Genomic DNA, 25,648 nt, shown 5'->3' with positions numbered 1-25,648 from the left:
TTAGCGATCAACATAACCTAGATCTATATATATTTAGCTACATTAGATCGTTGCACAATGAGACAACCTTCTGATCTAAGTCTGTATTACCTCTAGGCCTTGACCTTGGTCAGCCACAATTGCACCTGTACAATGCACGTGATTAACTCTTGCTTACAGATCTAATCTCTCTTTTAATCTTCTCACAGTCATCACGAATCGAGAATTTCCTGCAAACTAGATCTGTAAAATTGCAGTTTAAACTTGATAGGAAGCAGGCCCGCCGCCTGAATTATTTGGGCCCCAGTCAATTGGTTACGCGTAGGCCCGTCTGCCTTCCTTCCAAAAATATTCAAATATGTATGCTATCCACACACAAAAAAGCGTGTATGCCCCCCTCCCCCAGGTGGTGGGCCAGTGGGAGTTTAAAAGAAAGGAAGAAGCAGATCAAAAGCATTACGTTGGTGTCCGTCGCTGAAATTGGCTTATAGACTATAGTTACCATAACTAAATATCTAAGCAGTGAGTTGAAACGATCTCGAAAAGTCTTTTTTTTTGGGGGGGGGTATTTCTAATTGATATATAGGTTACTATAGGTATATTTTATAAATATGGATTCTATTATTCATCGTTCTCATGTTGAACTAACATAATTTCTATCTCAGTGATCATCAATTCAATTTAAAAAAACAAACAAGATAAGATAATTGTATTGGTACAATCAAATTGAAATTCAATTGTAGACGTCAGCATTACTACTATACAATAACAATAATGATATAGTTGCCAATGCAAACCCCCATAAAACACACAATCGTACAAGAAGTAAATTTAATGTATATTTAATGATAATGCATTCAAAAACAATCTACCATTTCAGCAGAAGTCACCTTGACATTGTTCAGAGATTTGATAACAAATTTCACATAGGTTTATTGAACGTGGGCCAAGAGGTAAACATGTGAGTGTGTGTGTGTGAGAGTGTGTGTGAGAGAGAGTGGTCTGTTGTGGTGGTTAGTGTTGATTTGATTGGATCACTCTGAAACTAGATATCTTACCACTGATGAGATCGACTTATCAATTGCTAGATAAAATCTCTCTTTCTCTTTTCATATTCTCTATGTTATGTTGTGATGTGTGCTCGGATTGCCCTCACGGTGGTCCCGATTATTAGTGCCGAACCCCGCCACTTTCTCCCATCCTCCTAGGGCAGGGGTTCTCAACCTGTGGGTCGCGACCCCTTTGGGTGTAAATTGAAGATCTGCCAGGGGTCGCCTAACACCATCGAAAATTTGGATTGTTTTTGTCTATTCTTCTATTGCTGTATGTGTGTGAGGGTGGGGTGGGGAGGGGGGTCGCGGCAGAGTGGGGGATTGTAAAAAGGGGTCGCCGAGTTTAAAAGGTTGAGAACCGCTGTCCTAGGGGTTTGGGCCGAGACTATTCGTTATAGAAGGCCTCACAACTGACCTGCGACGTCGAAACCTCTGGGCTGTTGAGACCAATAGCTCGTCGCCACGTCGCGCAGGCCTGTGACGTGGAAAACGCGCTATTGGTCTAAAGTGTCCAAAGGTTGTGACGTTGCACGTCAATGCTCAGGAATTCTATAACGAGTGGGCTCGTTTAAGCTAAGGCGTAATAATCTCCACTTCTGAAGGAAAGTCTGAGACTTTAGAATCTATTAAGTCAGTCAGTGTCAGCGTGACCTTTACAAAAATTTATATATTTTATATTTTATTTATATAGATTTATATATATTTTTTTTAACTAAGTAAAAAAAAAAAAGTTTCCCTTTCAGATATTGAGATCTATAGGCTAGATGATGTCAGCTGTATCTTTGGCCAACTTTTAACGAACAGGGTGTCATGTGGCCAGCACAAAGACCAACCCCTTTTACTTTCCATAACTTAAGTCAGGTACCCATTTGAGTTGGGTGGACTCACTGGTGCTCAAAAACAAATCCCGAAATTCAAAAACCCGAAATTCAAAATCCCAGTCTTCACCGAGATTCGGAAGCCAAGTGCTTTACCACTCAGCCACCGCGTCCCACTGTTTGTTAATTAAGTTAATACTATATTTCAAACATGAATGTTCCTTGACAACTTTATAGCCTACATAACTCCATAAGGAATCAAAAAGTTTATCATCCTATTTATTCTGTCCCAAGACTCAGCCTATATTCTCGTCAAGTTCAAAGTGTCTGAAGCAGAGACGGACTGTGTGTCAAAGCTGGCCCTGACCTTACTACACAATTCGTTCAACATATTGCATGCCAGTCTTCATTGCTCATAGCATGTAAAAATGAATAATGCATAGAGAACTGAACACATGCATGCTTGGGTTTAAGTATCATCTTGTACAGCTTCATCTTGTAGTTGTCAGGCAGGGGGGGGGAGAACATAATCTCCCCTTATATAAGAAAATATAAATATAAAATAATAAATATAAATACATTAGAAAATACTATACAATTTTGTTGTTACGAGCAGATGAGACTCCAAACCAAACAGCGTGAGTGGGTGTTTTTTAATTATTTTTTTTTACAAATCAAAAATGTTATTTAACTTTAGTTGTGCAAATATTAGAATAAGCATCCCCTGTTTGGGATCCCTCGACACAAGAAAACATAAATAAACTAGAACAAATACAAAACAGAGCAGTGAGATTTATAACAAACGAATATTCTCATTTGACTAGAGTGACACCATAAGTAAAATCACTAAACAGAGACACTTCAGGACAGAAGAATAAAAAGTAAAGTAGCTATAATGCATAAAACACTAACCCAGAACTTACAAATAGAAAAATAAAACCTAATGAAATACTCAGAAAGACACAAGGATAGAGGCACATTTCTTATCCCATACGCTAGAACAAATTCGCACAAGTGCTCCTTCTTCCCTAGTGCCATTAGAGAATGGAATGGGTGGCCTGAATCAGCCAGGAAAACCATCGACTTGACAGAGTTTAAGTCACTGATTTGATTTACATGCATGACTAGATTGACACACAAAAAATTGTAGGACGTAATTATCTTCTTTTTTTTAAGTAACGTCTGTAATATATAAGATAAGATTATGAGGACTTAAGTCTTGATTCAACAAATAATTAATAATATGTCAATAATAACCTCGTTTACATCACTTCGTTGTCGGATCCTTCCGTCTTCCTCTTTCCACACGCATGCGCACCATTCCAAATTCACACTATGCTGCGCACGTAACACTTGTACAAGCAGTCCATTTGGTGGCGGTCCCACCGGCCTAATGGGTACCAGCCCATCGGGCATTTGCCCCAATGCCCATATAGTCAGCCCGCTTCTGGTCTTGGGCACAAATCCGAGCACCCATTCAAGAGAAGTGGTTCAAATCCTGGGAGGAATCCGATAGAGCGCGTGGTGTCTGGCAGTACATGCGTCACCCAGATCGCGACGATCCATGGTGGCGACTGAGGAGGTCAGAGCAGACAATTATTAATTATTACGCAGTGCGGGACGGAACACTGTCCTATTGGGGCATATTTTGCCCGATTCCGCCTGAACTTTGACTCCCGATGCCGTCACTGTGGAGAGAGCTTTCGAAACAGTGTCGCACGTCTTGTACGAGTGTCCCCAGCTCCGCGAGCTAAGGGGGGACGTGTCTGAGCAGTCACTCGACTTGTATGGTAGCTACGAGGCATTAAGCCGAACGGCTAAGTTTCTTGCCAGAGCACTACGGGAGGATTGAGTCCTTCCTGCTCTGTTTTTTCAATAGGAGTTCATCTAAGGTCTCGAGCCTAGCAAAACATTCTCGCGGTACTTAATGTGTTCCAAGCCTCGGCTAAGCTAATCTTCCTATTCATATAATAGCGAAAGTTATAAAACTCAACGAAGCGTGGTTGCCAATGGCGTATTTTGACGTTGGGTGACAGTAAGTTAGCGATTTATGTCAGATGTGTCACTGTCTCAGTATCTGTGTGTGTGTGTTTTATTTTTTCCTTTTCAATGTGACTATAAAAAGGAAAGGGAAAAAATGTTTCGATTCATTGAACCTTAACGTGGTCAAATGCACTCAAGCGTGAAAACGTTCGTCCTATTACTATGACTAGTCTCACATGGCCTATTTTCTAATAAGCTTCCTGCCTCATATAATGGGGAGTGGTAGCCGATACCCGTCGATAACGATTGATTACATCCTAACCCAAACCTCCCGAAGGACGACGGGATATGGCAGCTAGCAGGGTGCGAACCGGAGACTTTCGAAACCAGTGAATGACATCCCAAAGTTCACACCTCCAATACTGGTATCCATTTTAAGGCCTTGTTAGCTATTGGTCACAATGTGTTGTTGATTTTTCGGCGTTGATGTGTATGTCATGTGCTGCGGAAGTCTTGTCTCTGCGCATTATCATGTCAGCTAGCTCCTTTTCTGTCACTGTCAGACCATCTACAATCTAAGTCGTCCGCAAAGCGCAAGTTAGTTACTCTTCTTCCACCCATGCTTCATATTAGAATCAAAAGTAAAGTAGCAATTATACATAAAACACTGAACCATAATCTTCAAATACATAAACAAAATTTAATAAAATTCTCAGAAAGACACAAAGATAAAGGCACATTCCTCGTCCCATATGCTAGGACAAATTTGTACAAATACTCCTTCTTCCCTAGTGCTATTAGAGCATGGAATGGGTTGCCTGAGCTAGCCAGGAAAACCAGTGAATTGGCAGAATTTAAGTCATTGGTTAATATGCATGACTAAATGCATGACGCGTAGGACGTAATCATCTTCTTTTTTTTTAAGTAACGTCTGTATTATATAAGATAAGAGCATCCTTCATTATCCGTTTATAGAAGAGATTGAAAAATGTTGGTGAAAGCAAGCAGCCTTGTCTTACTCCAACTGTGGACTTAAACCAGTGCCCAACGTTATTGTTGAAGTACACTGCACTAGTGGCCTGGTGCCCTGGTCATAAAGTTTCTGGATGGCTGCCTTGTCGTGCGGTTTGCGGGCTGGACTGTCGTTTGGATTTATCGATGGTCCGGACTCAAACCCTGCCCGTTCCCATCCCCCGTCGTCCTTCGGGAGGTTTGGACTAGGAAGTAAATTAATTCAATAGTTTAATTATATATTTGTATTTTCCATTGTCGCCCAGAGTATTCCATTCAAGACTCTGTCGAAAGCCTTCTTGAAATCATGAAAGAGATTCGGTTGGTGTTGAAGGTAATTCTCTCAGAGTATCCTAAAGTTTAGGATTTGTGCTGTAAAAAAGATAATAGTATAATAATAATAATTTTAAGGCTTGTCTTCCCGAGTCCGAAGATTAATGAGGAATGCAGTATTTCCGGTGGCCACGCAGACCCAGCTATGACTTACATATTTTGTCACATCCAAGGCAAGTAGGCCTATAACATTGTCAGCCGGTGGTCGATTAATGATTTTCTTTTCGCCGTTTGAGTCCGTCCTCGGCAGCGGATTTTCCTTTGGTCTCAAATGTGTATCCCGCGGCATTTTTGAGTGACCTCCAGCTGTCTCGTTATGAAGCCACATGCAGCCAGGTGCTCTCTTCTACGTCAGCTAAAGCTGGTCTTTAAAGCGTTTCTGTGGGGCACCTCTGTTACGTCGACCACCTGCTTTTGGCATACGTTCGTGACCCATACTGTATAAGACACACTAAAACAACCAGAGTCTCAATGAACACATTGATTTTATTAGTCTTCTGTTCGTCTCTTTTACTCCAGCATCTTGTTATGAGTCTGACCCACTTTTACACACCGTCCTGACTTACACACTTTTTTTGCTGTTCACTCAACCATGTACAATGAAGATCAACTGGTCATACACAAGTACACACACTGCACTACTGACTACTAAAAACACATACACTATAAAGCATGCCCAACGCAGCTGTCGGACCTTCTTATCTTATATAATACAGACGTTACTTTAAAAAAAGAAGATGATTACGTCCTACGTGTCATGCATTTAGTCATGCATATTAACCAATGACCTAAATTCTGGCTCAGGCAACCCATTCCATGCTCTAATAGCGCTAGGGAAGAAAGAGCATTTGTACAAATTTGTCCTAGCGTATTAAACAATGAATATGCTTTTATCTTTTGTGTCTTTCTGAGTATTTTATTAAATTTTGTTTTTGTATTTGAAGATTATGGTTCAGTATTTTGTGTATAATTGCTACTTTACTTTTAAGTCTTCTATCCTGAAGGCTTTCTAAATTTAGTGATTTTACTAAAGGTGTTACTCTAGTCAAATGCTCTATTTTGTGTCTGTTCCAGTTTCTTAATGTTTTCTTGAGTTGAGGGGTTCCAAACAGAGGATGCATATTCTATTATTGGCCTAACCAAGGCTATGCATGACTAAATGCATGACGCGAAGGACGTATAATCATCTTCTTTTTTGAAGTAACGTCTGTATTATATAAGAAGATAAATTACATTTTAGTTTGTTTTTATTTGATTTATAGAGATTTCTTTTAATAAACCCTAATGCTTTGTTTGATTTTTTTTTTATAGTTTCATCAATCATGGAGATTCCATGATAGTTTTTCATTTATTATAACACCTAGGTATTTTGCGTTTTTAGTCTATTGTTACTGGTTTACCATGAATAAGATAAGTGGAATTAATTTGTTTTAGTTTTTTTTTTTGTTACTCTTAATAACTGACATTTTTCTGGGTGGAAAGACATATGCTCCATCTAATTCTCTTTGTAAAATTTCTGTATCTTGTGTTGGTTTTATTGTTCAATATATTATGCTATCGTCTGCAAATAATCTGACTTTTATTCCTGACTAATGCAATTTGGTAAATCATTTATGTAAAGTAGATAGAAGTCCCTCTATACTGTTCATACCGGCGTTCACTAGGACATCGCTGTTTTTAGTGCGGTCTTGCCACCGTATTTCCATGATGGACCGCAAGCATCTATGGTGAAAGCGTTCACCGTAACCGTTCACGTAGTCTTAGTTGCTTTCTGTATAATTACCCATATCTTGGATCCATATAGAAGGGTATTTTATAGTATATAAGCCTATAACATAAGCAAGAAAAAAATGCATAAGTTTAAAATAAATTTCAAAATCTTTTAAGTCATTAATATATCTCGATCTAATTATTCTAATATTGAGAAAGTAGACCGTGGATCTAGATGACTGTTATGTCTGATGTCCATTGTTATATTTAGTCTTTAGATCTAGATATCTAGATATTGAAACTTGTTTCTGGATACGTGACATAGCAAGGAGCGCATGCGCGAGAACCTAATTCCTGTCTCCCCACTAATATTTGTTTTCATTTCTGCACTCGCGAGAAACGGACGTTGAATCATTGCTCGACTAAGCCTAGATTAGTGAATTCGCTAGCTCTAGAATTTATCCAGACGTGAGCATCTTTGGATAACCACGATGCCTCAGCTAGGTGCTTTTGGGAGTGACCTCAAGTAAGCATATTCATTGTCATATATTATAAGAAGATCTATTTCTTGACAGTTGTCTGACTTGTGTACAGGACACAGTCACACACTAGACTAGTCACAGGTACACATACAAGTAACAATACAGTCGTGACAGTGACATACACTACAGTGATACACTGATTATGACTGATACAGCCAGTACAGGAAAGAAAAAAAAAAGCTTGTTTTGTTGCAGAGTCAGAGTGCCAGATCATGCAAATGGCAAGATCTTATTCTTATGAAACTTATGCAAAGAAAAGCCTTCAAAAGGATATTTTTGATTGAATGTTTATCTTTTCAATCTTGATTTCCTTTTGGCTGACACTCTATGTTACATGTATTAATATTAGTATTAGTGACTAGTCTCTATGACTATCAACATAAGTTTATAAGATCAAGTGATCTAGATTCTAGATCTATACCTAAATCTAGAGGACTTTATTTATTCCGGACATTACATGAATCCGAACACTCGCAGTTTTTTGTGGTCATTACATCTTTATTTTGATATTTAATATGAAACTAGCATGCTGTGTAGTGTGTAATATGCAAATCCATTTTCCAATTATTCATTTAGCTGTCTTTTTAATTTCAAACAGCCAGTTTTCAACATCAATGTTAATGATCTTATATTATATTTGTTTGTTTGTTGTTTTTTTTATAGGGAATAAATGGGCAAATGTTGGGAGTGAGCTTGGTACATTGAATGAAGTTAAATGCCTAGATCTAGATTTATATAGAGAGAATATAGAGGATTCAGCTATTTAGGCAAGAATGGCTATCCTAACCTGTACTATACTACAAATGTTCATCTGTATTAGAAATGTATTAAATGAATAAACAAAAAACAAGAATATTCAGCACACATCTAATCATGCAAACATAAGATAAGGAAAAGGGCAAAGTTGACACACATAATTTGCCAGCCAGGTCCTCATAATCCAAATGTGACCCAGATACAGTGGAGAAGGGAAGTTTAAAAAGTTGGCAAAGTAACAATGAATCACTAACTTTAGTGTATATACCTGGTGTAAAGCATATTAGAGGAAGCATTTTGAAGATTGCATATATATAGCTTGTTAAATAAAGCATTTTGAAGATTGCATATATATTTTTATTTAATCTATGCTGTTTTGGCAAAGATTTACAGGCCCACTTAAGCCTAAAAAATCTTGCTTGCTAAATTTGACTTACCCCAATGCAAGTAATCATCATTCAGATATGTTTAAAAGGAACTAGACTATTCAAATCTGTGTTTAATAATTATTTTATTTGTGCAAATATAAGAGGGGTGGGAAAGTATTTTAAAAAACTGTGACCTAGAAATAATTATAGTCTTTGCTATAGTCATTAACAAACAACACTGTAAGTAGATGTATTCTCCTTTTTGCAATGTGGTTACAATTAAAACAAATTATAGCAACTAGGTTTAGTTTTCCTTGTAGAAACAACTCATTTTAATTCCAGACATTCTCACTAGGTATACTTAATAACAATATACAGCATGTTACATTGCCTGGTCAATCCTCACAAGTCATAAAAAGTCAATATAAATACACACACAGCTAGTCAGTGAAAAAGTTGCTCTTATAACCTGTATAGTTTTAGAGGAGTTGTTTTGACAATACATAAAACATTATTTTTTATAATAGTAGGGACTTTGTAGGAGGCACAGGGGCTGAGCGGTAAAGCGCTTGGCTTCCGAACTGGATCTTTGGGAGCCTCTGGGTCCACCCAGAGCTAATGGCATTAGTTGGGGAAAAGTAAAGGTGGTAGGGCGTTGTGCTAGCCACATGGCACCCTTGTTAACCATGGGCCACATAAACAGATGACCTTTACATCATCTGCCCTATAGATCACAACGTCTGAAAAGGCTACTTTTTGACTTAGTGTCTCTTGAATTTCTCTGCATTGAAAAAAAAATGCCTCTATCTACCATCTATCTTGAATCTTAATGGACAAAGTCTGTCTTTATAATTTAAGTTGAAGATTATATTTTTTGTCTTAAACATTATTATTGTAGGTTTTTTTTTTTTTTTTTTTTTTTTATTTAATTAATTAAACCAATAAATAAAGCAGTAAGATGCTTTCCTATTACCATTTCATGGAAATAAAAATAAATAAAGTAATAAAATGTCAACACTTGCTAAGACACCTTATCTGTGACACAAAAGAAAATCCTAATTTATTGACAGCTTAAAGAATAAGCCATCTCTTTTAACCTTTAAATTAGGGATATTTCAGCTTAATAAAAACATTTTTTGCTTATTGCTTTCTTTTTATTAACACCTTTTATTGCATTGTTTGACATGTAGACATGTCGATTATCTAGAAATGCTATTTGTGTTAAGATATATATATATATGACTTCTATCACATTTTATTTTGAGCTATTTACATTCATAGTAACAGAGTAACACAATTTTATTTAGGTTAGACCGGTTTTACATTTTTTTTTGTTATCTGAAATTTATGGACATAGATTTACTAATGAAAAGTCACTTAAAAACTGATCAATCTGTTTAAGTGTTTTCTTGTGACAAGAAATTTATGGACATAGATTTACTTAAATTTATGGACATAGATTTACTTATGAAAAGTCACTTAAAAACTGATCAATCTGTTTAAGTGTTTTCTTGTGACAAGAAATTTATGGACATAGATTTACTTAAATTTATGGACATAGATTTACTTATGAAAAGTCACTTAAAAACTGATCAATCTGTTCAAGTGTTTTCTTGTGACAAGAAATTTATGGACATAGATTTACTTAAATTTATGGACATAGATTTACTTATGAAAAGTCACTTAAAAACTGATCAATCTGTTTAAGTGTTTTCTTGTGACAAGAAATTTATGGACATAGATTTACTTAAATTTATGGACATAGATCTTGAAAAGATCTTAAGCATTGCTTGGCAATTGATAGGAAGCATTGGCTTTGCAATTGAAAGGGTTTAAATGTAAATGAGATTTTATCAGATCACATCATTCCTATTTTGGTGTTTATTTCTTAAATAAAAAAAATAGCCTCAGTGCTTCTTGTCAATTATATTTAGCAATAGCAATGCCTAACTCTTGTGAAATTTTTATTTTTGTTATTGCTAAGTCTTAGATTTAGTGCAATGTTTTACCTTAAGTTTCCTTTCACTAAATAGATTTATAAATACATAAATATATGTATATTTATTTATAGATCTATCTTGGCAAAGTGAAAAGGAATCCTAAGATATATAGCTCCTCTTTCATAATCGAAGATGAGCACATTTCTCATATTCTATGGACTTAAAGATGATTGTAAAGTCCAATCCTCGCTTTTAAAAGCTGACCGCGTACTTGGCATGGGTAGGTTTGGACAGTTGCAGATAGGCCTGCTTCTTCTCTCAGCCTTTTGTTGGTTTGGGGCTCTTTCACACTGGCCACTCTTCTTGCTTCAAATCTCGAGACTCTGAGACTCACAGCTTCAAGCCATAAGGAGCAATTGAGAGCTAGTGCTTCCCAGCCATGAATCTCGATATCGAACATAAAACAGTTGCACCGGATAGTATACTTACATTTATTGTCAATAAGCATTATTCCCTTGGAAAACTAGTAATTTTCTTGTTGTTTTTTTTACAATTGCATGTATATATTCTACATTTGACAAACAAGTTACACAGATTAGTTTGTAATATTTGTTAATAAATGCTAATCACCAATGAATGATAGAGCATAAAACAATAAGGTGGAAAAAAAAGTAAAATAGCAATATAACATGTTATTTAGAAGGTTTGCAAAATGTTCATTATATAGCTATTCACTAGACATATATCTCATTTTACTATCCAGCCAGATCCAGTTCACCCCTAATATATATATAAATATATATAAATATACTAGTATATCTATCTATTTATATAGATATATACAGAGAGTATTGAATAGAAAGAGAATTGATAGTGGAATTTTTTCTTTAAATGTTAAAGCTCACAATAGCAAAATAATGTCATTGGAAGCATGGTTTTAATCTAAATGTTAGCAGGTTAAACAAATCTTAATAACTTGCTTCCATTTTTCTGTTTATAAACTTTTTTTCCTTATCTTTCAGGTTATTCTGTGTTATTCAACTATCATTATAAGCTCAGGACTGCCTGAGTATTCGTCTAGTAAACTGGCAGTCCTTAATGGAAAACTAATGAAGTATAACTGCACTAAACTCTGTATTTAAACCAAGTTAGGATTATATGTCTGTGGCTGTAGTGTTTAAGACTTCTCATCAACAACTTCACCAAAATCCAGCTATTCATAGTTAATTTCTTTGTGGACTCAGTGAAATATTAAAACCGTCTTGAAATTATATATTTAAACAAAAATGGAGAGCTTGAAGGATGATCACAGTGACCACAGTAACATTAGTAGTGACCTGAACAGCGACGATGAAGGGGATCATGTCATGCTCTTCCCAATCACAGACGTGGATGTGGATGCCTCTTGTGAGTCCCTGGCAGATCAGCGGAGCTCTGTACATCACAGAGAGCGACGTGAAAGTGAGGATGAGCCGGTGAAAGCTTTTATAACTCTCAGAGAAAGAAGGCTTTTGAAGGTAACGTATATATATTTATGAGATGAATTATTTTTTTTAGAGTTTCATTTATAAATACCTAATATGTGTATTTGAGATTGGCTAGTTTTGTTTGTTTGTTTGTTTTTATATGACTTAAGTTTTGACTATTATTAAAAAAAAACAGTAATAAGTTTCATGAAGATAATCTATTTTTACTTAGATCTATATACTTGGTTTTCACAACTAGGCATACTCCAATGTGTTGCCTGATAGCAACTTGAAGCCTCTGGCCATTTCTAAGGCAAGAGAGATACAGTCTGCCACAAGTGTAACGGGTATTAAACAGAAGACTCAGATTAAGTTGAAACCCAAGTTTGAGAGAATCATGAAGAAGTTACGTAAAGGAGTTGACCAGTGGGAGAAGTATCATCTGGACGACATTGACACTGAGCTGGCAATCAGACATCGTTATAATCCCCGCCGAAAGTCATGGGCACAGGACCATGTTCTAGTGAAGATGGAAAAAAAGGTATCCTACTCAAATCTTGATCAATATTAATTACATAATATGTATTTATGCTAATTATATTTTTAAAAAAGGTGTTCTTAAATAGATTAGCTTATATTTGTTATCTATTAAAAGTTATAGTCAACTTCTCATTCTCTCTCTTACACTTACACACTGGCAGTTCAAATATCTATTTCAAAACACCATATGTAGAATACGTAACTTTCCCATCCTAGAGTGTCTGTCTCTTGCTACAATGCATTGAATTGCTAAGTCAGCATCATCTATCCACATCTATAAACAATTGTTGCTGTTATGAATTTTGTTTTAGGAAATGCGTGATGGGAGTTGACAGTGCAAGTTGTTTTTTTAGTATTGTGCCCTTGAACCAATCTAGTATATACCATCTTTTATTGATAAATAAACTAACTTTGTATTCACTATTTAAAATCTTACATTTATTCAAGAAACTAATGTGATCCTTATTTCCTTCCACAGCCTTTTACCAGAGGGGCTATGAGGCAGTGCTTCAGAGTGTAAGTAACTAAAATTGTTATATCAAGTTTTCTACAGTATAAAACCTTGTCATGTTTCTATCTCTGGTATTGAAACTTTGTGAATCCCTATGACAGGAAGAAGAAGCATTCCTCTGTGTGCAACTCCACCTATGGACTGGATAAGAATGCCAGTAATTATGTGGCCAAGAGTTACATTGAGGTGGTAGACAGGGATGTTTACTTTCAAGATGTGAGGCTTCAAATGGATGCCAAGCTGTGGGGGGAAGAGTACAACAGACACAATCCACCAAAAAAGGTATTTTCTTGCTGACACTATATTTGTTTTTTAAAACGTTAACTTTTCTTGTGGCAAAGGGGAAACACATTTGTAATATGAAATATTTTTTTTTTACAAAGCTTTTTTCAACTCTGTCTGTCTCTCTGTCTGTCTGGTAAAAAGTTTGAGCATGTTTTTTTTCTCCCATTTTCCATTCTCGGATCAAGTTGAAACTTTGCACATATATTTATTGTACCTGACTTGACATAATTCAATAAAGACAATTAAACAATTAGTTAATTAATTATTGGTGATTAATTATTTTATTTGATATTGAAATATGGGAAATGAGAGATGGGGATATATTTATATATATATGGATTTAATCCCTCCTTACGCTTTGACAAGTTTTTTCTCCCACTTCCCATTCTCGGATCAAGTTGAAATGTTGCATAATTATTCATAGTTGATGACAATACACGAATCAATCTAAAATTTAACCAATTATTTAATCAATTAGTAATAATAAATTAATTAATTTTGTTTTATATAGCAGAAAGGGAGCTAAACCCTGCAATTTTCAGATAAATGACAGTAATTAGCAGTTCTTTTCCTTAGATAAGCTTTGTTTTTTAAAGGTATCCTTTTTTTTCTATTGCTTATTTCCTTGTGTTGTGTGTTTTTCTTCAGGTGGATATCTTCCAGATGTATGTGTTGGAGTTTCCTGATCGTCCTGGGAAGCCACTTTTCCATTTAGAACATTACATAGAGGGGGAGTACATCAAGTATAATTCTAACTCTGGCTTTGTGGAAGAGAATCTTAGGCTTACACCACAGGTACATTTGCTCTGATTGTCTACTGTTGTGTCAACACTTGCCTTTATAAGAAGGAAGAATGTTTCATTTTTACTAACATATGGTATGAATACATTTTTATATTGGACATAACTTTAAAACAAAAAAGTACATTTAATGTGCTGAATATGACTTGGAAGTGGAAGTTTGGGAACTTCAAATAGAAATAATTATTGCGCCCTATCCCAGATCTCTTGCAGGACAGTAGGGGACAAAAATGGACAGTGTCCACACTCTTGGACTATTGTAAAGAGTCTAAAGTGTAGCCAGGGAGTCATCCAAATATGTATTTTGTAGTACAGTTATTTGTAAATTATCTGAGATGCATTCAAGATCTTTACAAACTCCAAAAATTTTTAGCTATATTTACTTAATCTCATTTCAGGCATTCAGCCACTTCACCTTTGAGCGGTCTGGTCATCAACTGATAGTAGTGGACATCCAAGGTGTTGGAGACTTGTACACTGACCCACAGATACACACAGCCAATGGCAAGGACTACAATGAGGGAAATCTGGGCCCCAAAGGGATGGCCCTGTTTTTTCATTCTCACATCTGTAACTCCATCTGTGAAAGTTTAGATCTCAGCTCATTTGATCTCTCGTCCTCAGAGATTGCCACTTGCAAGGATTTTATTGAAAAACAGGTATGTCTGTTGTATTTGATTTAATGTGCATGAAACTAGAAAACAATCAAGTTGCTAGTAATTTTCATGATAGCCTGTGTACTTTCCACATCACACTATTATAAAAAGTAATATTTGATATGACTCACCCTTATTTGTCCTGAAAACTTATGAAGTTTTAGTCTGCTTGACAACTATGTATATAGTACAAAGACTGTGCTGTTACTTAGTGATATGTAATGTTTGTAAGCAACCCCAAGCACATTTGACCTGAAAACTTATGAAGTTTTAGTCTGCTTGACAACTATGTATATAGTACAAAGACTGTGCTGTTACTTAGTGATATGTAATGTTTGTAAGCAACCCCAAGCACATTTGACCTGAAAACTTATGAAGTTTTAGTCTGCTTGACAACTATGTATATAGTACAAAGACTGTGCTGTTACTTAGTGATATGTAATGTTTGTAAGCAACCCCAAGCACATTTGACCTGAAAACTTATGAAGTTTTAGTCTGCTTGACAACTATGTATATAGTACAAAGACTGTGCTGTTACTTAGTGATATGTAATGTTTGTAAGCAACCCCAAGCACATTTGACCTGAAAACTTATGAAGTTTTAGTCTGCTTGACAACTATGTATATAGTACAAAGACTGTGCTGTTACTTAGTGATATGTAATGTTTGTAAGCAACCCCAAGCACATTTGACCTGAAAACTTATGAAGTTTTAGTCTGCTTGACAACTATGTATATAGTACAAAGACTGTGCTGTTACTTAGTGATATGTAATGTTTGTAAGCAACCCCAAGCACATTTGACCTGAAAACTTATGAAGTTTTAGTCTGCTTGACAACTATGTATATAGTACAAAGACTGTGCTGTTACTTAGTGATATGTAATGTTTGTAAGCAACCCCAAGCACATTTGACCTGAAAACTTATGAAGTTTTAGTCTGCTTGACAACTATGTATATAGTACAAAGACTGTGCTGTTACTTAGTGATATGTAATGTTTGTAAGCAACCCCAAGCACATTTGACCTGAAAACTTATGAAGTTTTAGTCTGCTTGACAACTATGTATATAGTACAAAGACTGTGCTGTTACTTAGTGATATGTAATGTTTGTAAGCAACCCCAAGCACATTTGACCTGAAAACTTATGAAGTTTTAGTCTGCTTGACAACTATGTATGTGCTGAATGTTTTATTTCATTGTTGGAAAGTAAACAACGTTACTTAAATGATATGTAAAGTTTGTTAGCAACCCCAAAGCAAATTTTACCCAACCCACTCAATCTTAACTTCCTATATACAAGTTGGCAAAAACTAGTCAACATCAATTAGATCTGCTCTTTGAAATTGTTCAGAGAACAGTATAATTAATTTATCAAGATGTTAAGATAACTTAATTTATGCATTCTTATCAATTCTTGTCTTTCTCCAAATTCGAAACAATAAATCAGCATTACTTTGTTGTACAGAAATTTAACCAGTTGACTCAACTGCGTGGCAGTGATGACTCGTGTATCTCTGCATCTCCAATGGACACATTTGACTTGACCGAAATTCTTGGTAGACAGCGTTCATCAGAATCAACAACCTCGGCTGATGATGATTCCTCTGCACCTCTGAGCCCCAGCAGTGAAGATGAACCAATGTCTGTTGACAGCCCACTTGGACACATCAGAACTAGAATCCGCTGGCAGAGTGAGTCTGAGCAAGAATCTCTCACCGCTGTAAGTGTTGTCCCCTTCTTATAAATGATGCACTAATGAAATAAACTTCAATGTAATATTATACGTCTTGTTAATGTCAGGCTTTTCTATGGGCTTGTAATGAAATAAGTTTTCATTCAATTTTATTTTTTTATTAAACTCAGATATTTGGAACATTAGCTTGATTAAAATATTTGTACAGGACAGACCCCCTTATCAATTTAAAAAAAAAAACACTGATCTATATGAATGTTTTTTTTTTAAATCCAGAAGACATAAAAGATGTTTTATTGTACTGTTTATCTATGAAATTAAATTATATTAAATATATTCAGCAGTTTTGTATGAAACTATGGAAATAATCATTGTTTTTCATTTGTATGTTATTTAGGAAGAAGAGAAAAGAGCTTTCAGTGAAGCTCAAGCATTGAGGACACGACCATCGTGTGTTTCTCATGAGCTAGACTTGAGAAGATTAGCCAATAGCATTCGTATTGGGGATTCTGTTCTTGGACAGGTAAACACTTTAAAAAAAACTACATTGTAAATTTTTAAAAAATCCTTATTCATCAGTGCAACAATACTACGTAGTTTGTGAGAAAGGAAATTTAAGGCTGGGAGATTGAAAGGGTTTGCAGTGTACCTTTTACTGTTGCAGTGGCCATCATTTAATAAGAAAGCTCTATGACTGACCTATGGCCTTTACTTTCCCTTACAACTCTTGTCACCATTAGTGTTGTGAAAGGGGGGGGGGTGAGGTAGGGACATCCTAATTACCCTTGTTTGTTGCAGAGACCCTCAATTTTCATCAATAGTTTGACAATTTTGTAAATTTCGCTCTGAATAAATATGACCCAATGATTACAAAATCTTTCCTTTCTATATACTTAAGGCGTGTTTTTGGTTTGAATTTCATCGAAACCATTGTTTGGTTTACTACATTTGAGTCATTTATAATCTTCATAGATCCATCATGAAATGGCCAAGTATCATGAAATTGGGCGTTTCTCTCTTCAAGAGGATGTGATTGACTGGGAATCAGCTCTTTACCATGAGGAGCATGCTGCACAGCTGGGTGTTCTGGAAGCTATCATCACCATGGCTAAACTGTATCTTGGCTTGCAGAGAGATATGTTTGTCAACTGTACAGTACAGGTGAGACAATCTCTTAGTTATATACTTTATGCAGGGACATATTTAATGGCAATATCTACACTTGGTTTATACAGCAAGAGATAAACTATTTTCTTTATAAGCTTCTAATTATTCATTAATAAAAAAAAAATAACGCAGCTTGATTACTTTATCATTTTCAATATATTGTAAATGACAAGAATATAATATACTATAGAAGACGGAATATATTTTATTCTTCACACATATAAAGCCTAATAATCTTAGTGAAAATGTGAAAACATTTAATGTCCAAATGTGGAATATGTGGAATTTTTTGTTTGTTATTTGTATTTATTTTTTTTTACTCTCAAAATAAGCCACTGGGTAATATGTAGTCATTTAGATGATTTCAGTTTGAGTTAAGTTCCAGATAAGCTGCTATTAAAATTATCATCAGCGACTAGTAATAAAATCAAAATAAAGATTTTCTTTTTATCTATGTAAAATCCCCTTCAAAACTTGCAATGATATGGTGCTACAATGCTATCAAATAATGCCCACGTCTAGTGTTGTCACCAACTCCAGTGCTAGTTAATTGTTTTATGGTATATCCTCAGCAATCCCAGCAGATGGTAGATTTGGGCATTGACTATATGGTACAAGCAGCTGAGGCTGGGGAGAGAAATGCTATGATATTTATGGCCAGAGCTTTTGAAACTGGGGAAAACCTTGGTACTAAAAGGTAGGCTGAATAGTCATTACTACATTGCTATTTATTGTTGTATAGATTGTGACACTTCTACATAATGGTATTAGGTTATGATTTTGGCAATGATTTGAATAATTGCAAAATGATGTATCAGTACTACAACTGACAATAATTACATTTTTGTGTGATTTTCTTAGTATTACAAAAATGTTCAGATTCAGCTGAAAGACCATGTCTTATATATTATGTTTAGTTTTTTATAACCCTTCATCTAATTCAGAGCTAATAAAGCTAGTACTAAAGAAGGAACTAAATTAATAATTCAGATAATAACTGGGCATTGGTCAGGTTCACTGAACATTTTTTCCAGTTTTAATTCTATTGCTCAATGTGTACTTTAGGTCAATCTCTTGGGAAGATGCAGTTCACTATTACCAGTTGGCCATTGAAAGGAACGACCACGATGAAGGGGGTGAGTTTGATTCCACCATGGCAGACCCTGTCCATCAATTATTGGCTCAGCAGGCAGAAATGTACCGATCTGGCGGACATGGATTGGATAAGGATCCCCAGAAAGCTGGTGAGCGTTCTTTAATATTGGGATTTCAAATCAATAGCTAGTATTTGTTTTGACTCACAAGGTCACTGAGGGCTCTGGCCTGCTTTAACACATCCTTCCATTCAGATCTCTCCTGGGCCTTTCGTCTCCACGCCCTAACCCCAAGCTGATAAGTTGTTTGGAGACATGGTGGCTGAGTGGTAAAGAGCTTTATGGTCCCTGGGTTTGAGTCCTGGTGAAGACTGGGATTTTTAATTTGGGATCTTGAGGGCGCCTCTGAGTTCAGCCAGCTCTTATGGGTACCTGACATTAGTTGGGAAAAGTAAAGGCAGTTGGTCTTTGTGCTGGCCACGACACCTTCATTAACTGGGGGCCTTTACATCTTCTGCTTTATAGATTGCATAGTCTGAAAGAGAAACTTTGCTTTTACTTTACTGTTCCTTCATTCATGACAGAGATTTATTAATGTTTTCATTTGTCAAGAAATCAGTTCACTTCAAAACAGAAAAATTGTGTCCATTTTAAAAAAACAACCTGTTTTATTCATTTTCAGGAGATCTGTACAATGAAGCAGCAGAGGCAGCAACAGCAGCTATGAAAGGCCGCCTGGCGAACAAGTATTTTATGTTAGCTGAAGAATGCTATGGGGAAATGGAGGAAATAGAATAGTTTGCTAGTATCTGATGGGACAGATGTCAAGTGAGGTAGCCATTCCTTGTTAGCTGTGAATGTGGCTCTTTCAATATAGGTTCATCGGAATGATCTCAGTCAGCATCACTTCATTTATTTATCTTTAACAGTACTCAGTTTGTTAAGATTGATACCCTCATTGTGTTGTTTTAACAAAATATACAATACAAAAAAATCTTTAAAAAAAAAAATGATTGGGTGTGTCAGAAGTACTAAGCAACTTTGTTTTGGTAGCTGTTTATTGCTATGCATTCCCTCATACTCTTTATATTTATCTGAAACCTTGTCATTTGTATGCTATAAACGAGTTATTTCAGTGCCTTTGGTCATGTACGATGGGGTGCATGTTCTCTGCAAAAAAAATGTTTTTGTTACCAATGTTTTACCATTTCAACAAAGATCAAATAAAACGAACCTCAATCCTAATTGTTTGAATTGAACACATTCTCAATTACTTTCTGCTCAAGGAATGTTTTCTCACGTTTTTTTTTTTTTTATTAAAAAATTTTTTTGTAATTAAAAATGTCAGATGTTTCGATTGGAGCACTGAAATTCTCCTCATGTCTAGCTTTTGTTAGTAGCCTACATTATTTACATTGGTATTGCTGCACCCATGGCTGACTTAGGGCACTGACCTTAAATCTCTTTTCATTTGAATCTGTTAATCTTCCCATTTGAAGGGATGTCTGTAAATTTATAAGAAAACAGAGAAAGAAATATGGATTATCTGTATGAAGTTTCATGAGTTGTTTGTAAATGGTTTTGATTCCTAAGACTTGTGTGAGTTCTTGTGTTTTAGTACTTTTCTTGACGATTAAAAACTAGTTCATTTTACATTAAGTCTTATTTGGTGATTTTAATTTAATTCAAAACTGTTTGGCATTATTATTAAGAATTTCTTGAAACTAACTTGTTTAAAAAATTTGTGTTTCTGGCAAAGCATTTTGTTTTTCCTATTAACATGTTTCTTGACATTTAGGATTTCTAATTGAGGTTTTATTGTTTCACACGAGTTGCATGTGAGAACTTGATCCATTTACAATTTTAAAACATATATTGCTGTGGTTTAAAGCTGGTTTTCTACTTTGTATACCAATTAACTATTTTTTTTAATTGCCATAATTTCAATTTGTACTTTTATAAAAACTTATTGTCACTATCATAGCGCAATAATAACATCATTTACAAATCAAAAGTAGATGACGATAAAATAATTTTATTGGTGTAATTGGACTAATTGTCCACCTGAGCATTAACTGTACAATAGTAGTGGTATTTAGTAGAATTAGAAAAATACTTTTCACCTGAACTATGTTTTTGTGGCACTATTGCTCAGTCCAGTTACAGAAATTATTTTACATTTATGTTTAGACCTCATTTATCACAGATGCCATAGTTGTGTTTTTTTTTTTTTTTATTTATCTCATTCATAATAAACTAACAAAAAAATGTATATATATCCTTCTCTATATGCTTATACCAATTTATGCAAATTTTTTTTGTTTTTTTTTTTTTGTTTCCTATTTTGTTGTAGTTATGCATAGCTCAATTGAATTTCTATGCATATTTCTCTATTTTGTTCTAAATATTTTTTTAGCTTTGTGATAAGTTACTTAGAGTTTACTTTGATCATTTTCATTTTTATTTCATTCTATTCAACTTCACAATAATAAGGATTCATTTTTTTTTCTCTCACACTTTTCTAAGGTTATCTGTGATAAATCGAAATGATATTTTCAAAGTCCACTTACCTTGAAGGATTTGTCTCAGAATTATTACACATGATTGAATTATGGCATAAAAAAAAAATCACCTTTCATAATAATGAAAATCTCTTGATATATTCATCTTTCTATATTCTGTATATCTCTTCATGAAACAAAAAATTCTTTATTTTGTTATCTTTTTTTATTATGTAAATACTGTTGAACATTGTAAAGTTTGTACATAGATTGACTATGCTACCATTGTTAACACTTGTCTCACACCTACAGTAGCTAGAGAAGCAGCAGGAACCCTGTTTGAAATTTAAATTAACAGTGAAGAAGAAAATTAATGCTTTTATAAATATTTTTTTTAATTTTTGGGGTAGTTAAATCGAGACCAGTGACATGGCAATGAGCTATTGGTCTAAACTGTTCACTGTTAATATATTTTTGCATTAATTATTTAAGATTTGGGTCTAACATGAAATAAAGAATCTGGGGGCTTACTTCTTTGCAGTGTATTGTCTGTTGTGCGATGATTTCATTTTATCTTGCTTTTTTTTGCGTCTTTCTGTTTTAATTTTTAGTTCCAGCTTTGCTATCCATCACTTTGGCACTAATGCCTATAGCTATAGCTTATGTTGTTATTAAAAGGGTTCAAACTATTTGGCATACCACATTGATCTGTCCCAAAGATGATTTCCTTCCATTTGATTGCTAATTTTATGGCTTAAGAATCAAATCTTTTCCATTTGTAGTTTAGTTTTTGTATGTGGTTTATGGGATTTTCTTGTCATTTCAGATGAATAATGAAATCATTGAGTGTGACTATGTTTTTGTAATCTCAGCTCTAAGGTGTTCCATGTTTTGTAATGATGCAATATATATGTTGTGGTGTATTCATTCCGGTGATTTCTTAGCACTAGTGGCACTGTTAAGTTTAACAGGGGCGCTGGGAGGTATCCTCGCTCAACAGGGCTGGTACCATCCTCACTCCGCCACCTTATAATTATTTGTGGATGATTTTATTGTATTGTTTATATAGTAAATAGTATTGTATTTCCACCTCCGAGCCCATCACTACAACAAAGACAAGAGAAACTTTTTGTTTTGTAGGATTGATGTTTGGTTTTGGTAAGCTTAAGTTTCTTCCATAATAAATAGTATTCTGTTGGTCTGTTTTTATTACACGTTCAAATGTATGGATTCACATTATATTTCAACATCTTCATTCTTTTCTTGTTACATGTCTTTAATTTTGGCTAGATGTGTTATCGTTTTAAACAAACTTTTTAGTTGATTTCAGTTACAACTTTTGCTTGCATATATCGTCAATAAGTATTATCACATGGAAAATTAGTAATTTCCTATTTCCAAAAAAATTTAAATAAGGGGCTTTTTGCAATCTGTGTTTTTTCTTGTTATTTTTTTATGTATTTTTTTTAAATTTAAGTTAGCATTTTCTTTAAAAGAATTCTATCTATATTGTTAAGATGTAGTCTTAGTGATAGAAAAGATTAGAGAGAAAATATTTTGAGGACATGTAAAATAGATTCTCTTCTATCGACTAATTATCTTTTCACTAATGACATGACAAAATTGCATGGAAGATTTGTTGTTGTTACCAACTTGACTGCAGCATAATTAACTAGTGTTACTGCACAATATGAATGTGAACAAATCAGTTACTAGATCAATAGTTTGAAGAAACTGAAAGCTCGACGATAAAATGAATTTAGGTTGTAGGTGATCTAAATATAACATTGCTTGCCGACAGGTTTTTACATAGCTGTCTATATTTATATACCGTTGCTTTTTTTTTTTTTTTTTGTATGGTGTTAGGTCTCAGTCAACTGAAGTCAACTTGAAACTTATGACTTTATTTACTAATTTGTTTTTTTTTTTTTTTTTTTTTTTTTTTCATTTTTTTTTTCATTTTTTTTTTTTAGTGTTATTGAGTTTCTTGTTGTTTTGTTTTTTTCTTTCAACCTTCCATTCTGATATAGGCCTGTGCTTTCTTTTCATTGGTTTCCAGCAGGTGATTGAAGTTGTATCATTGGATTGACTGAAATGTCATTATAACTAAAACCTGCCTTTCAAAGTGTCAGTTAATTGTGTAATCTCGGCTCATCTGTTTTTTTTTTTTTTTTACGAAGCTTATATTAACTTTGTCTGTCTGATGAAAGGTTTGTACACGTAATTTCTCACACACCTAATGTCAGATGAAGCTGAAATTTTGCACAATTTTTTCTTTTATCCGACAAAACAAAATTCAAATAAAAAAAATTAACCGATTAGCTAATTAACTATTGGTAATTAATTGTTTTGTTTGTTATTGAGCAAGGGAAAGAAATTGTACTTAACAGATGTGGTATAAGTTGAATTAGTCCCCTTTATACTTTGCAGAAAGAAATAGGTCGTCGCAATAAAATTTGAAGCTAACAATAGATTACCATGAAAGTTTGTGTTTTCATAAGCCATTCACTGGCACAGTGGTTAGTATTTTTGCTTGAGGAGGCTTGAGTCCTCAAGTTTGAATTCAGGTCTTTTTTAAACTTTTTTTTTTAAATGAATGCATTTTAAAAGTGATCACAATAACATTCACACAGATACCCCCTTCTTTCTTCCCCCACAACTTTCCCAACTGGTCCAGACAAGTGATAGGATCAAAGCATATTGAGAAATCTAAAAGCATGAAATTGCGGCTAAAAAAAGTGGGAGGGGGGGGGGGTATTTCTTATCTCACAAATTTATTATTGCTAGTCTAGATCTATTATAAATTTAATGACATGGCTGATCCAAACTAACTGATGCAATTACACTCAATAGATGCTTTGTGTTTTTTTTTAAGTATTTTTTTTATTTTCTTGTTTTTCTTTTATAAATGTTTACTTTGTAGTATGTTAACAATCTTTAAAGTGATTTTTTTTTCTTACCCTGTTCTGTGAAAGGCCTAAAGTTTGCTTTTTTTAAATCAAAGCTCATTTCTTTATTTTGATTGAATTGATTTGAAACCACAAATATATTGTAATCAAAGATATTTTTCATTTATGTTTAACCTTTTGGTTTTAATTATTTTATGATATTTTTATATTCAATATTTTATTGCCCGATTCTAGCTTTTGTTAAAAACATCAACACTGGTTAGCTATTCTGTTGTTGTTTCTAGAGAACTGATGAAACTGAAATGAATCATTTCGTCAGGCTTTGTTGTTTCAGCTTTTTGTGTGTTCTAAAAAAAATCCAACCAAAAACTCTGGCATTAGGCTGGCATACTTATGGTATTAGGGTTGTCAAATGTGAAGTTTTTGTTACTTTTTATTTTGATTCTTAATTGAAACCATTTAATCTTTAACCCTTTCTTCATGTTTATCTCATTCACATTAACTTTTGTTGTTTTTTTCTGCATGGTATTTACTAGCTACATACCCAATATATACATTGAAGCCAATCAGCTTGAATGTTTTTCCCCTACAATGTTACATCCCACATCATGAGTTGACTGACTTTCTAATCTAATAAATGGCATCTCTCCAATGGTGTTAGTGTTCACTTGAAGTTGACATCAATGTTTGTTAACTTTTCTATTTACACTGTATATTTTTTTATTTGGTTTGTTTCTTAATTGTTTATTTCTGAAATAAAGGTTGGATTTATTTCACTTGCATTGGTTTCATTTTTTTTTTTTTTTTTCAAACCGTGTTTCTGTCTTTAAGTAGAATTACGTTTTGAAACAGTGTGTTTGTGTATCTAGCCATGTATTTTTAAAAGTCTAGGGTGGTGTGTTTGGAATTTTTGTATGTATAGAATCTTTGTGGTGATATGTTTGTATCCCTAATTATAAAAACAAAACATAAATTTGAAGCTTTGACCTAAGTTTTGTTCTAATGATAGACCTTTAGATCTAGACCTTGAAGAAAATGTCCATCAATATCAATTTATTAAACCCTTGAATAAAACTAACTTGCGGAAAGACGAATAGCCCATTTAAGATATTTTCTCGTTCTCTTGCAAAATTATTTTTTTTGTATTTTTTAACTTTTGAGAAATGGTAACGATCAAACTAGAGTTTTCCCAATGTGGCCCACGAGCTAGTAATTATTTTCCCAACGATGTAGATCTACAGCAACTGTAAAATATCTTTTTTTTTTTTAAGTCGTTAGAGCCGCTTTTGAGATCTGTGTCCAGGTTCCACTCAGAAGGTTTTTCCAAGACAGAAGTTTCTACGACATTATGAGTTGAACAGAGTTATTGTTTTTAAAAAAATCAATTCAAGCAAAAAGTTACATAAAACCCCAAAAAAAATTCATTTTGCTTTAAGGTGGAAATTTTCTTTTCAATACAATGAAATACCCAAAGACAGTCTTTTTGAGCAGCCACTTGTTTGTAATCCTTATGCTTTTAGGCCTATAAGCTTGGCT

General features: G+C 34.3%; 1 protein-coding gene across 1 annotated transcript; it reads left to right on the top strand.

Moving 5' to 3' along the window:
• Positions 1-7,230: 7,230 nt before the first annotated feature.
• On the top strand, positions 7,231-24,892 carry LOC106058062 (eukaryotic elongation factor 2 kinase-like). The gene is made up of 13 exons (XM_056018796.1): positions 7,231-7,412; positions 11,515-12,009; positions 12,218-12,499; positions 12,977-13,014; positions 13,111-13,291; positions 13,943-14,089; positions 14,493-14,753; positions 16,214-16,468; positions 16,839-16,964; positions 17,414-17,602; positions 18,181-18,305; positions 18,674-18,852; positions 19,385-24,892. Exons 2-13 carry the CDS (start codon positions 11,779-11,781, stop codon positions 19,498-19,500), a joined length of 2,130 nt encoding a protein of 709 aa, XP_055874771.1. The 5' UTR covers positions 7,231-7,412; positions 11,515-11,778; the 3' UTR covers positions 19,501-24,892.
• The last annotated feature ends 756 nt before the right edge of the window (positions 24,893-25,648 follow it).

This window comes from Biomphalaria glabrata, chromosome 2 (assembly GCF_947242115.1).
Source record: "Biomphalaria glabrata chromosome 2, xgBioGlab47.1, whole genome shotgun sequence".
NCBI classification, from domain to species: domain Eukaryota; kingdom Metazoa; phylum Mollusca; class Gastropoda; family Planorbidae; genus Biomphalaria; species Biomphalaria glabrata.
This window is presented reverse-complemented; position numbering and strand designations above follow the sequence as displayed.